General features: G+C 40.7%; 1 protein-coding gene across 5 annotated transcripts in view; it reads right to left on the bottom strand.

The window, feature by feature from the left end:
• Positions 1-2,645: 2,645 nt before the first annotated feature.
• CCDC7 (coiled-coil domain containing 7) overlaps positions 2,646-15,103 on the bottom strand; it is a 143,166-nt gene continuing 130,708 nt past the window's right edge. For all 5 annotated transcript variants that reach the window (XM_083405869.1, XM_083405873.1, XM_083405872.1 and 2 more), the window contains 8 exons: positions 12,344-12,463; positions 9,748-9,831; positions 8,726-8,845; positions 7,867-8,010; positions 5,653-5,742; positions 4,371-4,457; positions 3,275-3,324; positions 2,646-2,906 (listed from right to left, as the gene is read on the bottom strand). In XM_083405869.1, coding sequence (XP_083261995.1) covers positions 2,817-2,906; positions 3,275-3,324; positions 4,371-4,457; positions 5,653-5,742; positions 7,867-8,010; positions 8,726-8,845; positions 9,748-9,831; positions 12,344-12,463 — 785 coding nt within the window. In that variant the 3' untranslated portion in view covers positions 2,646-2,816. The remainder of the gene's footprint in view (positions 2,907-3,274; positions 3,325-4,370; positions 4,458-5,652; positions 5,743-7,866; positions 8,011-8,725; positions 8,846-9,747; positions 9,832-12,343; positions 12,464-15,103) is intronic.

The following is a 15,103-nucleotide window of genomic DNA, read 5'->3' as shown; positions in this document are numbered from 1 at the left end:
ACCTACTGCTAGTGCTCTATTAGCCAGTAAAGCCCTGTAGCAGGGTGTTTTGGGGGGTGGGGGTGGAAATGGGCCACTCAGGGACCTGCTGGTTCCTAAACTAGTCTGGCTACTGGCAGTGAACCCATTCTGGGCCTCTGTCCTGTGATGGCCTAGAGCTGCTACAGCAAAATCTGTCTCTGCCTCCACCTTCCATCCTGGTTACGCTGAGTAGGCCCTACTCACCCCTGCTACTTCCAGATGGGGCTTAAGATTGAAGCCATATTTACTTGTTTGGTGAATTAATGCTGCAGAATTAATGCTGGGAGTAATCACTATAGAACTTGGACTTGCTTTGGGGCAAGTATTTATTTATTCTGAATAAATAGCATATCTGTGGGCTCTTGGGTTCCAAAGCAGTTCATAATTATGTAGTGAACTCCCCTGTGCTCTTCAGATGAGGGGTGGTTAAAAAAATTAATAACAACAGTAAGAATAATAAAAATATCATAATGTTGTTGTTTAGTCGTGTCTGACTCTTCGTGACCCCATGGACCAGAGCACGCCATATCATAATAGCATAAAACAATTTTTAAAGAAAAGTCAGGAGTGCATTCTAAGCACAGTGAAAGAAAATGTATGATTGGTACTCACATGAGTAGATTTGTGAGGTCACCATGCGTTCACTGTGTTGGGCTATGGCTCCCTCTGGTGTCAAAGGCAGGAATGAACAGCTCTGGGAAGTGGGTGGGCTCCCAGTTTGCAGACTTGCCAAGCTTGTACCGTCATCAGACTCTCACATTACAAGTAAGGAAAAAACAAGCAAAAAAGCACACTTCCAAACAATATCAATAATATCAACCATAGCTTAACTCAAAATATAATAACCATAACATTGTGCTATATAGGAAGAATTTCAGTTGCAGCCCATATTAGTGAGAGGCCCCAGTGATGACCTCACAAATCTACTCTTCAGGTGAGTACCACTCATACTAGCTGGTCATCTTGCAATCACTGGGTTGGGACATGTGTTTCCCAATTAGGGTGGGTCCCAACAACAGAATTAATGAGGCAGGACCTGATGCAGGACCAAAGGTGGTCTCTGCTGATGCAAACAAGCCCATCTTATAGTGCCTCATAATAGTGCTAGGAACAGACCAGTTGCTACTCTAATGATTTCTACTTGAGAGACATTAGAAGAAAAGGCGGCCACTGTTGCCACTGATCTTGTGGAATGCACTGCTAGATTTGTTGATCTGGGAGGTATAACCAACTCAAAGGCCATATCAATGTATGCCCTGATCCATCTCTACAGAGTGTGGCTGCAGACACTTTTTACCCATTGTGGAAGGGTGAAAGGATTTGAACTGGGATTCAGTGGACTTAATGCCCTTTGTTCTGTTTATGTACGGTATACATTCACTGTTCTGTGAACATCTAATGAGAGCCAAGCCTTTTCTAACGGATGCCTAGGATTTGGGCAGAAGGAAGGCAGGATCACCTCCTGCTGAACATGCAGCTTTGACAAACCTTAGACAGAAATGATGGGTCTATCCTCAGAACTGCCCTATCTTTATGAAATGTGCTCAAATGTTTAGCTACAGATAAGGCTCCCAGCTCAGAAAATCTTTGAGCTGAGCTAACTGCCATAAGAGAAAGAACTTTAAAATACATAACTTTGAGGGAGACCTGTTATAGTGGTTTGAAGGGAAGCTCCTGCAGGCAGGAGGGGAAATGATTAGCCACTGAAAGACATTGAAGAATAACTCCCTTTAGAAACATTTCACAAGGGGGTGAGACCAAAGTGGCGGGTGGCCCGTGGAAGATAAAACAGAGGATGTGCCAGAGGCCTGTCTCTTTAAAGTGTTTGGTTTGAGACATCTATGTAGTTCACTTTGCAACAAGGTGAGCAAGTCAGGCACTGTCACTGTATGTACTGGTAAGTGACTGTCGGTGCACCAACTGGAAAAGGCTGACCAAGTAGCCTGATATATTTGAATTGTAGATGATCTTTGTGAGTGTTGAAGGTAGAAATAATCACTGAGTTGAAACTGAGCATTCAAATGCCAGGCAGTTAAGCATAGCCATTTGATATAAAGGAAAAACTGGGAACATACTTAAGAGTGTAGTCCTGATTTTTCCTTTTAACTGTACCTTGAACTTTATCCCATCTGACACCATATTTGATGTCAAGCCAGGGAAAGTTGGATGTAGTATGCACAAAATGGTCTGGCAGGCTTAATTAGGCCTATGCACCAGAGGTTTCCCACCACTGTTATAGGGTGGAGGAGAAGCTACCTTTATTTTTCAGGAACATAAAATCCAATATTGCTGATGCTATCCCCCATATCCAAAGAATCAAGACTACTACTTAGCATACTTGAAACTGATTGATAACTAGGCTACCTAACCATGTGTATAGTGCAAATTTCTGTACTTTAGCTAACATGAATTACAGCAATACTCACTCCCTGTTGGCGTCATATGACTTCTAACATCTAGTTGTGTTTTGTGATCAATTCTAGGGCAAAGGATCTGGTTGGTTTCAAACATCTGATTATGGGGTTGGTTGTACCATAGCCAGATAAAAATGTATGTAGCTTTGGTCACAAATAACTGAGTTATGATCTGCTAAACAATTTTTAAAAATTACTACTATTAGAGCATTGGTGGTTCAGGTATCATATATTTTAACTGCTGTTCCAGTACAATTAAGTCCTCAGAACAAATTCATACAACAGCATAGGTTTTCATGTTTCCTTTTCACAGTTCAGCAAAGATGAATTTTATAAGATGGCTGCATCACTGACTCAGTCTCTAAAAACACAATAATTAGGTCATTTATGTTTTGGACTTTGCTTTATGACTGGGAAGGTGGTTTCTTTTCTGTAGGGGTTGCATCCTTTTCCAGAAATAACAATTGGGTCCTAAAAAATGAAACACAATTATTCAGGGTACTTACAACTGAGTTAATCCACCTATATTTAAGATTACATTTTAGATTACTGTAAATCTCATTTTGCTATCTGTTGCCTGCTGCAGTTGTGAACTGAATGCTCTGCTGCAGTTGTGAATTGAATGCTCTGTTAACAGGATAACTCTAAAATAGCCGTGTTTCATCAGTTTCAGATTCATTGACCGCAGGCAGGGTCAGTCTGATGGGAAGGACTCCTCCTCTTGGAGAGAAGATGAAAAGGCTCTAAGGACCCAATGGGAAGAGTCATCCCTATCAAGGAATGCCCCCGGCTTAATCTCACAAATGTTAAGTTTTCTAGGGTAAGCTATAGTTATTTACCTCCACTTGATCTTGATCGTCTCCCTGAGTGACTGATGAAGGACCTCCCCCTAGTAAAACAAAAAAAATAAAATAAAATCCACATTACTTTATCATACCTTTTGAAAGTCTACCTGATATTTATTAATTTTATCTGTATACTTGAAAGGGTTAGTTTTTATAGTATTAAATTGACTTGCCATAACATGAAAACTAATATTTTCATATGTTGCCAATGCAGTGCCACTTGTCATCTATGTTCTGGTAACATCTAGGTTAGAATATTGCAATGTGTCATATATGGGGCCACCTCTGAAGACAGAGGAGAAACTTCAGCTGGTGCAGAATTCAATGGCCAGGTTGCTCACCAGGGCAAGGCAGGTTGAGTATATAGCGCCAATCCTGGCCTGACTGCACTGGCTACCAATTAGTTTCTAAATTCAAGATGCTGGTTTTGACCTATAAAGTATTAAATGGCTCAGGACTGCAATGCCTCAAGGATCACCTCTCCCCATATGAACTGGCCTGGATCCTGCAATCAGTTCGTGTAATTTGGAGAAAAATGTGCTTGGGCCATGTATTGAGCAGCCCATCCCCCATGTCTGGATTTTATTTAGATATGGCATCAGCTGCAAGTGGGTGGTTAGAGACAGTCCAAGCCTAAAGCATGCCTCATCCACCCTCCCTTTCTCTAAGGAATATATGTATGTGTAGTAGATTCAGCAGCGGTTTGGCAGGAGTGTGAGGTGATCTAAGTCTAACAGGTTATGGGCCAACTGACTTACAAATCTAACAGGATCATCATCTGAGGAGCCTTCATTTGGCACAGCCTTTGGCTAACTAAACACTCTATGGCCTTTTAAAGTAGGTGGAGGTATTGTTTCTGTTTCTTACTATGTTATGTATTTTGGTGTTTTTATATTGTAAACTGTCCTGCAAAGTGCGGTATAGAAATTGCAGCAGCCATAAATTCCTTGCCTTTCAGTGGTATGAGGTTTCCATTCTGCCAACCCACACAAATACATTTTCTCCTCCCCTGACATTTTGTAGGAATTTTAGAAGATAACCTGCCCTCTTAAATCCAAATATAGAACCCTTTTCCACTGAGATTCGTTACCTTTCATCTCTGGCCCCAAAATCTTCCGTTTTAATAATGCAAGCTTTTGGAAGTAGTCTTTTTGTGGTAACTGGTTTGTTTCCCATCCTGCATAGGAAATATATAGAAACATAATATGATGACTTAAAATACAATGTTGTTTTGAATACAGGAATGTCTTTGTAACTGATCAAAAATAATTATAATCACTTTTATGGAAAAAGTTTATATAACAATACTTTACGTATTTTTGGTGACTACAGGGTGAGAGAGACTATAAATGCATAAATGTATAAAGTAGACTACAGAGATACAGTCTGCCATTCCCTAATAAATCTAAAGCTGTGGTTCCCAAAGTGGCACACATGCCTCCCAGGGGGGCAATTTGATTTTTAAGGGGGGTAATTTTGAAGCTTGTTTAGACCAAGCTAATGGTCTTTTAGGCTTCCTCCATGTAAATAGGAGTATACTTTTGGAATAATAAGAATTATATGTCACGGGGGGGGGGGGGAATCAGGATTTTAGAGATGCTTAGGTGGGGCATGGCCAAAAAAAGTTGGGAACCACTGATCAAAAGCAAAGAGAATCTTCTTTATCGAGTCAAATGATTTCCCTCCCTTATTTGTTTCTGAGGCAGCATGGGACAATAAATTTAACAGGGCTATTGGCTAACACGGTAACTTGCAGATTGGATTATTGCAAAGCACTCTACATGAGGTTGCCCTTGAATACGACTTGGAACTTTAACTGGTCTAAAATGTAGCAGCAAAATTACTGACTGGTTTCATTTAGATCTCATATAGCCCATGTATAAAAACAGCTGCATTGTGAACCAGCTTGTTTCCTGGGTTGATTTAAAGTGCTCACATTAGTGTTTAAAGCCCTAAATGACTCAGGCCCCAAATAGTAGTTGAAAGACCACTTCTTTCCCTATAAACCCTCATGAGGTGCTTGCCCAGGAGAAGGCATTCTCTGTGGTGGTCCACAAATTGCGGGACTCCGTCCCCACAGAGGTGTGTCTGGTACCTTAATTGTACAGCATGCCATGATGCACTACTTTACCCTGACTTTTGAGACTTGAGGAGTATATTTTTAGCTAGGAATGCTAGGATTTTGTTCAGAGATTTTATGAATTAAGTTCTGTTGTAATTGTTTGTATAACACCTTGAACATGCCCTTCCCTTGGAGCATTACTATCAAACATAGTTTTTACTAGAACAAATGCAACCTACAGTATGAATGAGATACACTCCCCCCCCCCAAATTAGGAATTTTTTTTTATACAGCCAACTTTATAGGTTACCTGATTTTTGAACAGGTATAGTATAGTCCTGGAACCTAGCTGTCCCAGGTGGTGGTGGGGGAAATAATGGCATATTTCTGAACTTGTCAACTGAAAATTAAAACACAAAACAGTTTGTATGAGAGACAGAACAATCCAATAATTCTAATGAAAAGCAAGCCTAAGAAAGTAAAAAATAATAGCTTTTTTAAATGAAAAAAAAATATGTGTGACATCTAGCCATATATTCTGGTTAGCATTTCAGGTTTCCAGCTACAGTAATGAACAGCAATGGTGTTCTACATCTCCTGTTTTGGGAAGATAATGTTTGTTGTTCTTATCGTTAAGAGGAAGATTATAGAAATTCAGCCCCAAAGGTTTGCACTCCATGGATCAGGAGAAAAGAGGCAGGCAAAAGCCTTATGCCAAACCACACACTGTTTGCCACACCGTGGACTGAGAGTGGAGGAAAACAGCAGCTACACACACTCTCCTTGTCACAGCTGCCAACCAGGAGGATAAGGATGAGGGGCAGGCACTCTTTCGCCTCCAAAGTGAACCAGGAGGCAGTCAGGGCTCAATATCAAAGGCAAATAGAAGCAGTCAGGCAGGGACATAATAGGAACACTCACTCCATTGCCGGTGTAAAAAAAAGCAAACCAGGAGGAGGTGGCCAAGCTATTTTTAAATCAGGGCAGGAGAACGCAAACACCACACTACCAGTCACACAGGTAGGACACAACCACACACCCACACACCAACGAAATAAATAAATACAGTTCTGACCCGAGATAAATGGCGGCAGCCATTGAGGCTGCTGAGGGAAAGTAATAGAGTGCACCTAAAGAGGGCTGCCGTGTCTGAATGACCATTGGCGCCACGGCAAGGGCAACCGTTCTGGAAAATTTATCTATAAGTAATGTAAGTAAACAACTAAGGAATAAAAGAAAGGTGGCAAATAAGCAGAACACCCAAACGTACAGAGCAACAGAAAGTTTTTTGTGTGGAAGAAACCACAACATGCGGACAAAGAACTGTAAAACAAAAATGACGATAAGGAAAACCTAAAGAAAAAAAGGGGGTTCAGAAAATAGTAAAAAACCTAGCTGAGTCAGGAGAGCCAGGAGGAATGTACTGTCTGTGTCTAGACAGGAGGAAAAACTGAGGGAGTCCAGCCTACTTGCCACAAGTCTGCTCCTGTCTAGTTTCTCGCGAAACCCCATAAACTAAAAAGGAAGTAGTGTTGGCAGAATGAAATTGTGTCTCATGTCCCCCACTTCACATGAATTTAGTGCCCCAAAGATCTGCATCTCTGGCTCATCTCATTGCAGGTTTCTGGTCTTTCCATGAATGCTAGAAAGTGTGCCATCATAGAACTTCTTCCTTGAGGAGATGGTGTCTCTCTGGCCCTGGCCCTTGCCTTCCCTATATGGATAGGAGTGAATTGGACGAACACTGAAACAGCCCTTCTATTCAGTGTTGCTGTGTCTTGTCTTTATTATGGTAGCGGTACTTGAGAAGGCTGCAGCAGGCCTGAGCATCTTGCCACAGTTTGTCTTTCTGTAACTATGCTGTCACACACAGCCCAATCCATGTATCTGCCCCAAGCCATGAAAATACAAAGCTTTCACTCAAGCTGTGGATCAACAGTTGCCCCCTCCCTTCCCTATGTAAATGGCCTCTCATCCATGTTAAGGATGTGTTGGGCTGGTGAGGGATAAGAAGCTCAGAAAAATCAAGCTCTTGGGAGCTTGAAAAGACTCTACTGCGCACTAGGCAGATTCAGTCTGGAGAACAGGGTACCCCCCATCCCTTCCCATGAAAAGCTTACTGATCTAGAGGGAGGTATCATCATGATTATGAATGCACTGGGTGGTCTTTTAAAGTAAAGCATTCTAAGACATAGGACAATATTTAAATGGAGATGGGAGGAATAAAATACAGTGAGAAATCAAGACTTTTTCATCTCTGTTTTAAAAAATAACTTAGAAATTTTAAAAATCACATTGCAAGGAGATGCAAGGGTGTATTCAGGAAGACACCAGTTCAAATAATCAGAAAAAAGTTACTTTAAAGTGGTTTTTTTGAAAAAAGATGTAAGTAATTTAAAATATTGGCACAGAAATTTGATTAAAATAATCAAATAATTCATGATAACAGCATACTCACAGGGTAACTGGAAATGTAACAAAGAGTCTGAATGCCATATTTGTACACAATTAACCCATTCCTTACCAAGCGCATTGGCTTGATGTTGTTGTTGTAGCTGTTTTTGTTGTAACTGATAACTTGCAAGATGCAATGCTTGTTGCAGATTTGTTCTATGGCTTGGAAGTAAATTCTTGTTAAACTCTAATATTTCTTGCATTGCAGCCTCCACTGAAACAAAACAAATTGTTTACTTAATTCAAAAAACATTCTAAAAACATTTATTTTTTTCTGCATATCCACTATCCAAAACTGCAGGTGGGTAATCTTGGCTAACTACTTTTAGGCTTTTACATTTACCAAATTTGTGAATGGTATTGAAAGATTCAGCTTGTCTGGTGATTAAATGCTTCTGGAAAGGGGGAAGGATGAATTTCAAATTGATCTAGTGAAGTTAGAAGTGTTTGTTATATTTTTCTGGACAGGATATTAATATGGTATGTTAAGTAATCAGATGGAGGCAAGGGTCTTAACAAGCAGACTAAGACATAAAAATAGGAGAGGTTAGCCAGTTCTGCACCATCAGCAGAATCTGATTGGTTGAGGTGAGATCCAAACTTGAAAACTAAAAGTTTGGCATCATCAAGCCAAGGTCTAGAGAAGCTTTGAAACTATGAAATGTATGTCTTAAGCTCTTCTGACTGAGAGGTTCCATCTCCAGAGTTGTAAAAATGTCTTCTCCTTTTAAATGTTTAAGCTTTGGTAGTATGAGGAGGATGTTTGTCAAATTTTCTTGCTAAATAATAAAATGCTTTAATCTACACTTGTCTGGCAGGTTGTGTGTTGACTGGTCTTAATACTCTATTGTTCTCTACCTAAATCAGGACCCCATATTTTACTCACTCATCAAGCCCATATCCCAACATATATACTAATCATTACTTACAAGCAAGTCTGTGTGAATTTGCATGAAGGTAAGAAGAACTATCCAATTGTGGCAAAGATACTTTGCTCTCTGGAAATTCTTCCAGAAGCCGTCCCTTTAATGCCAGTTCTATGTCCCTCTCTGCAAAGACAGACACAGAAAAAGGCTTATTAATATAAAGCCTAACAACTGACAGTTCACAAACAATAAATTGCAAAGAATACAAGATACCAAGTAATTTGTTTTTAATCTATAAAATAAGGTTTAAACTGCACAGTAATATTTGCATGACTAATGGATATGTTATTTCATATTTTCTTGTATATTTGTTCTCTGTCAAAATATGTGGTCCTTCAGCAGCACAGTTAATAATTTACCTTGGAAATATTTAAGTTTCCCACAGTGCTGTCAGTACCAAATCCCCACCAGGTGATATCAGGACTATGTGCCTTCTATGTGCTTGAGATTCTGTTGGCTGGAGTAAGCACTATGTGCACACATAATTTTAGCAGCAGGATGCAGTAGATTTTCTTATACCCACTGATCTTGTGCATGTTGTAGAAGGGACTGCGCATGGTGGTTTATCTAAAAGGTTCAACCACCACCCATCAGATTCAAAAATTCCTCACCCCAATATTATCCTAATGATATAAATGTTTTAAAGGGTGGAGTTAATACCTTGTCAAAATAAAGGCTATGATTAAATGTGCATTACCTCCTTAAAGTTGATTTTTAACAGTGTCCCATTTTCATAGAATCATAGAATCATAGAATCATAGAGTTGGAAGAGACCACAAGGGTCATCGAGTCCAACCCCCTGCCAAGCAGGAAACACCATCAGAGCACTCCTGACATATGGCTGTCAAGCCTCTGCTTAAAGACGTCCAAAGAAGGAGACTCCACCACACTCCTTGGCAGCAAATTCCACTGTCGAACAGCTCTTACTGTCAGGAAGTTCTTCCTAATGTTTAGGTGGAATCTTCTTTCTTGTAGTTTGAATCCAAATTTTACATGGGAGCATGCTAAACATGTATAAGACTTACTTAGAAGTTGGTCTTGCTCCTCCTGGACTGTCGTATCGTATCCTGCATCTACTGGTTTGCTATCACGCTTGACTCTGTTTGCCACTATATGTTCCCATTGCACAATGGGGAGGAAAATATTCATACATAAAGTTAACTGTTGACACAAATAAGTTTTCTCCATACATGAAAAATGATTTTCCACTATAGTCAGCTGGATCCTGATAGGTAAGCTGTCCTTTGACTTATTTATAGTACCAGTCCAAAGCAACTGAGTTGTAACCCATAGCTCAGTGTAATTTACAGATGTGTATACAAAAAGCAGTGAAGACTGTTCTGCTCCCTCAGGCAATCATCCAGCTGATAACTTTGAAAGCAGCAGACGCCAAACAGAGCCTTAACTAATGGAACTGCATTAAAAATAGAAAATTGCTCAAGTAATTTGAAAAAACAACATGATAGCAGAGGGGATCTCTCCAGTGAACTATATTCACAAAAGCCTACAAATATTAAACAAACATCTTCAAATCTTCTTCCTCAGTTCAGTCTCTGTTATCTCTCTACCTGTATAGGCTTTCATTTTTGGCTCCACAGGTGGGGGTTGGAATTACATTATACAAATTATAGGCAAGGTTCTTCTCTAGATTATCCACTGTGACAAGATTATTGGAATATATCAAAGCAATATAGCCAGTTAAAGAGGAGACTGAGAGGAGATATGATAGTCATCTTCAAATATCTAAAGGGCTGTCATATCGCAGATGTAGCAAGCTTGTTTTCTCCTGCTCTGGAGGATAAGTCCCAAATCAATGGATTCCAGTTACAAGAAAGGAAATTCTGACTAAACGTAAGGAGCAACAACAATTTGCTGTTCAATTAACTACAATCTCCACCAGAGGGCTTATTCTCCTGGACATCTGAATAATTTCTACTATCATGATATGGGCACTTTGAATAATCTATCTAGGATGAATTGGTCTACTGCACCATATCAAGTTTGTCCCAAGACGATAGTCTACACTGTTCATAATGCTGATAGCAGGATAATTTATCCAGAGAGGAGAGAACATGGGATAGATTGCTTCATGTCTGCAAAATGGTCATTCTGAACTGAAGCACTGCTGCAGCCATTGTCTCTTCTTATTTTCTCTACCAGGTTCCTCCCCCTTTGATACTTTTCTCGACTAGATCCATCTGGTCTCCTATCTGACATTTAGTGGCTGTGACATAGTTGCCAGTGACCTCAAAAACTGCAATACCCCATGGTATCTGTCCACACAGTGGCTTGAAGAGGCCTGAGAAGAAGGAAGGCAAAAACCCCACCCCTTAAGGCACAAGTACCTCTCCTTTGTGTGTGAGAAGGGTAAACATCAATAACTTTGCCTACACTCTAGAAATTTCTGAAGCTAGCTGTGCCCAAGCATAGATTTCATAAGTGTGAGTTAAGAGTGAACAGGCATATTACAAACATGCACTCTGTTTCATGAACCTAAATGTCCAGCTTCAATCAAACTAATCACTAAGTGAAAGATAAAAACAAAAACAACAAAAATCCTTGACTGCAGCCTTGCAATTTCATATTATTTTTATACAAGACACTTTTAACCACTTTCAGTAAGATCATGCTAATTTTCTGAATATGTTATATTTTTTAATGTGTAAATAAACCTTTCACATTTATATTCTTCCACTCATATCAAAATAGACATTCAAGGCAACACAATAATATTTATACATAGCAAATAAAGCAAAGTTAAAAACACACCTAGTAATGCATTCTGTCTAATATATATATATTTCAAATGGACTATTAGAACCAAATGAAGCAAGAAATTTGATGATGCACTCCCTGTCTCATTATTAATCTTTCAACCTGCCTTCCATGTTTGTTCTAGAAAAAAAATCTGAGAGTATAATATCATCACAAACAACATTCTCCTTATTCTTTTGTTGCAACTGCATAATATCCCACCCTTTTGTGAAATGTAATGTTTTGCCAAGCACCAGCTGTTATAAACAGGCAACTGTGTGCAAAGCAGAACACGCTGCTGAGGAATCGCACAACTGGAACAAGGCGGCAACCGTTGCTAAGGAGCCGGTGATGGAAGAGGACAGTTGAGAAGGCCAATGGTTGCATGATAGAAAAACCATTGGCACTTCAAGGATCCAAAATAATCAGTAATAAAACAAAAAAAAATGCCTTGCCTACAGTCAAATAGAGGAAACAAGGAAATGAGAAGGGAAAGCAAAAGCAAAACGGGAAGCAGGAGGGTTTTGTGTGTGTGTGTGTGTGTGTGTGTTTATTTATTTAACCTCAGCGGAGGAAAGAAAACAAAGGAGTAAAGTTTGAAAATGGACATACACACAATACTAGAAAGTGAAAGGATATAGGAGGGAACAGTAAAGAGGTAGAAATAAAATGTTGTTGAAGATAAAAACACTTAGCTGACAGAGAAGATTAGAGTTCCCAGAGTTCTTTGCTCTCCTGCCACCGTCACGTGATGAGGGTCATAACCCAACCCATTCGGGTCCTCAGTAACCATATCAAATAATGCACAGTATAAGGAGCATCCTTGGAAGCACACACGATACTTTAGATAACACGTTTTGTACTTACCAGGTACTTTACTTATGTGTATCTGCAGCCCTGAAAGTTGTGGTCTCAATGCGAGCTGATCTGATGTCTCAAGTGAACTAAGTCTCCGTTTGCCTGTTGTCCGTAAAACGCTTTTTGGCACTGAGAGAGATTATTTACATGTTATGGAGAGAATAAGATGAAGTAGGTCCACTATACAATTCCCGTCCCCCTAAAAAACACAACCATGTTGCAAAACTTGCAGTCCCTTGCAGCAGTTGAATATTCCACTTGTAGATTAACCCTGCTGTGGAGAATTTAAATACTTGATATCATAGCAATACAGATTCATATGGTGGGAGCCATTGTGGCCACAGGATACCACACCACATCTTGGGTTTGGGCTGCTGCATGTGACCTCCGGTTGCTTCATTGTAGCACTGAAGAGATTAACTGATCCCCCATCCAATCCCCAGGACCTGGAATCCTTCCCAAAAGAAAAGACAAAGTAAATAAGATGCTGAAAATGAAAGAGTTGAGAGACAGGAGGAAGTCACTAGTGGTGTTCAATCAAGATAGACCCATTAAACCTTGACTAAAAACAGCTAGCCACTTAATACCTCTCTACAATTACATTTCAACTTTTTTTATTTTGTTCTTCCTTTTGCTACAATAGAACATACATCTGCTTCATCAATGCAAAGTATAAAATAAACCTGCAGCTGAGGAAGTAGAGAAAGGGAGGCTTTCCTGTAAATTCCTGTTCATTGTGACTCCTGGAGCACACTCCAGAACCTTCAGGATAGTATTTCCCTGTGGACAGCAGGCAGGATCCAAAAATGTGGATCATCTTCCCAATCTGGGAAGGGCTACCAGAACAGAAGAACAAAAGAAGCCATAATATCTTTAAAAAAACAAACAAAAAACTGAAGGAGAGGTCATAACTGAAGCACAATACTGAACAGCTGAAGAAACAGGAGACAGGAGATGAAACAAGCCAGAAAGAAACTCTCCCAGGAATCCCTCCCTACTTCATTGAAATGTAGACAACGGTATAAGCCTGAGGATAACCATAGTCTGCTGGAATACACAGTGGTGGGTGGAATGCCCTCCAAGATAAAATGGTAACAGGAATTCATGGTAAAAAACCTTTCCTTTCTCCTTTGGTTCCCAGAGGACATGCCATAACCTTTTAGATGTGTGTATATACGAGGAGCGCTCATTAAAGATTTCCCCTGATGTACTTCCCTTGGACTGAGACAAACTTAACTGGGCACAGTTATTAGTCCTTCTCTATGTAGCTACCAGCAAGATTCACACACTTCCCCCACTGTTTTATGCAGCTGTGGAGACCTCGTCTGTAGAAGTTGGCAGGTTGCGTTAGAGGCCATAACATGACCTCAGAAATCAGCATTTCATCGTCTGAAAAATGCTTGCCCTTCAAAAATAACTTCATGGTTGGAAAGAGGTGGAAGTCCGATGGTGTGAGGTCAGGAGAATAAGGGGGGTGAGGAAGGACTTCATAGCCACAGGACCGTGCTTCCGTCTGAGAAACATGCGAGTTGTGAACTGGGGTGTTATCCTGCAGGAGGTGGACAACTTTGGTCAGCATACCATGCCCCTCAATTTTGATGGTCTTCCTCAATTTCTGCAGCAGTGAAGCATAGTATGTCCTGGTAATTGTGGCACCCTTTACCAGGAAATCCATCACCACTACTCCGTGTGTTGGCATCCTTCGGGGGTCGAGATGCCAGCTGGCTAGCTCCCAGCTGGATCATGCCTTTCCAGCCGTGATGATCCCCCGATCTCTGGTGTGACGTAAATCAGTGACTCAGACTTCAAAAGCCTGAGCACGCTATATTAGCAGATACATACTGCATGAACAGAACAGGTGTGAGGCTTGTGGAAACGTACTAACAAGCTGCAGATTTATTAAGCATAAATCAGGACAAAGAAAACATGTCGCTTCCCTCTCTGAAAACATGTCTCAGAGAGACAGTGAAAAGCAAAAGCTATACACACAATGGAAGTTCCCAGCAAGCTGTGCTGGAACGTAAACAGACATATGACGTGCAACAGTTCCATGTCTGCAACTAAAGGTGGAATGGAAAAGTCCCAAAAGACCATGAGCATGACCTTGCCCGCTGACAGTTGGACACGTGCCTTCTTTGGAGGTGGTGAAACAGAGTGCTTCCATTGCTTGGACTGGGATTTAGTCTCTGGGTCATAATGATGGACCCATGTTTCGTCCTGAGTAATTAGTCTGGCAAAGAAGTCATCATGGGTTTTGTGACACATGGCCAAAAGAGCCTGTGAGCATGTGACTCATTCCTGCTTCTGGAAAGGCGTCAGCAGCCGGGGAATCCACCATGCGGACACCTTTCCCATGTATAAATGGTCATGGATGGGGTTTTTTTCTACAGAGCCCACACTGATCTTGACATCTGCAGCTAGTTGGCGAACGGTTATGTAGCGATCCTCCAAAATGGTGGCCTCCACTTGCCGGATGGTGTCTTCATCAATGGGAGACTGTGATCACCCAGGAATGGGAGCAGTTTCCACCGAAGTCCAACAACACTTGAACAGGCGGTGCCAGTGCTTGACTACATCATACGATGGGGCATCCTCCCCATAAGTCCTTTTCATCTCATCAGATAGCTCCCGTGGTGTGCACCCTTTCAAGTACAGGATGCTGATGACCGCTCTGCATTCAACTGGTACCATTATCAGACATTACTCCACGTTAGCACCTGTAGCAGAGCAACTGTTAGGAGTTCAGAGCTACAAATTACCACGTTACCT

The sequence above is a fragment of the Podarcis tiliguerta genome (genome assembly GCF_965153285.1).
Source record: "Podarcis tiliguerta genome assembly, chromosome: 12".
Lineage (NCBI taxonomy): Eukaryota > Metazoa > Chordata > Lepidosauria > Squamata > Lacertidae > Podarcis > Podarcis tiliguerta.
Note: the sequence above shows the minus strand (reverse complement) of the source record. Positions and strands in the feature narration are given on the sequence as shown.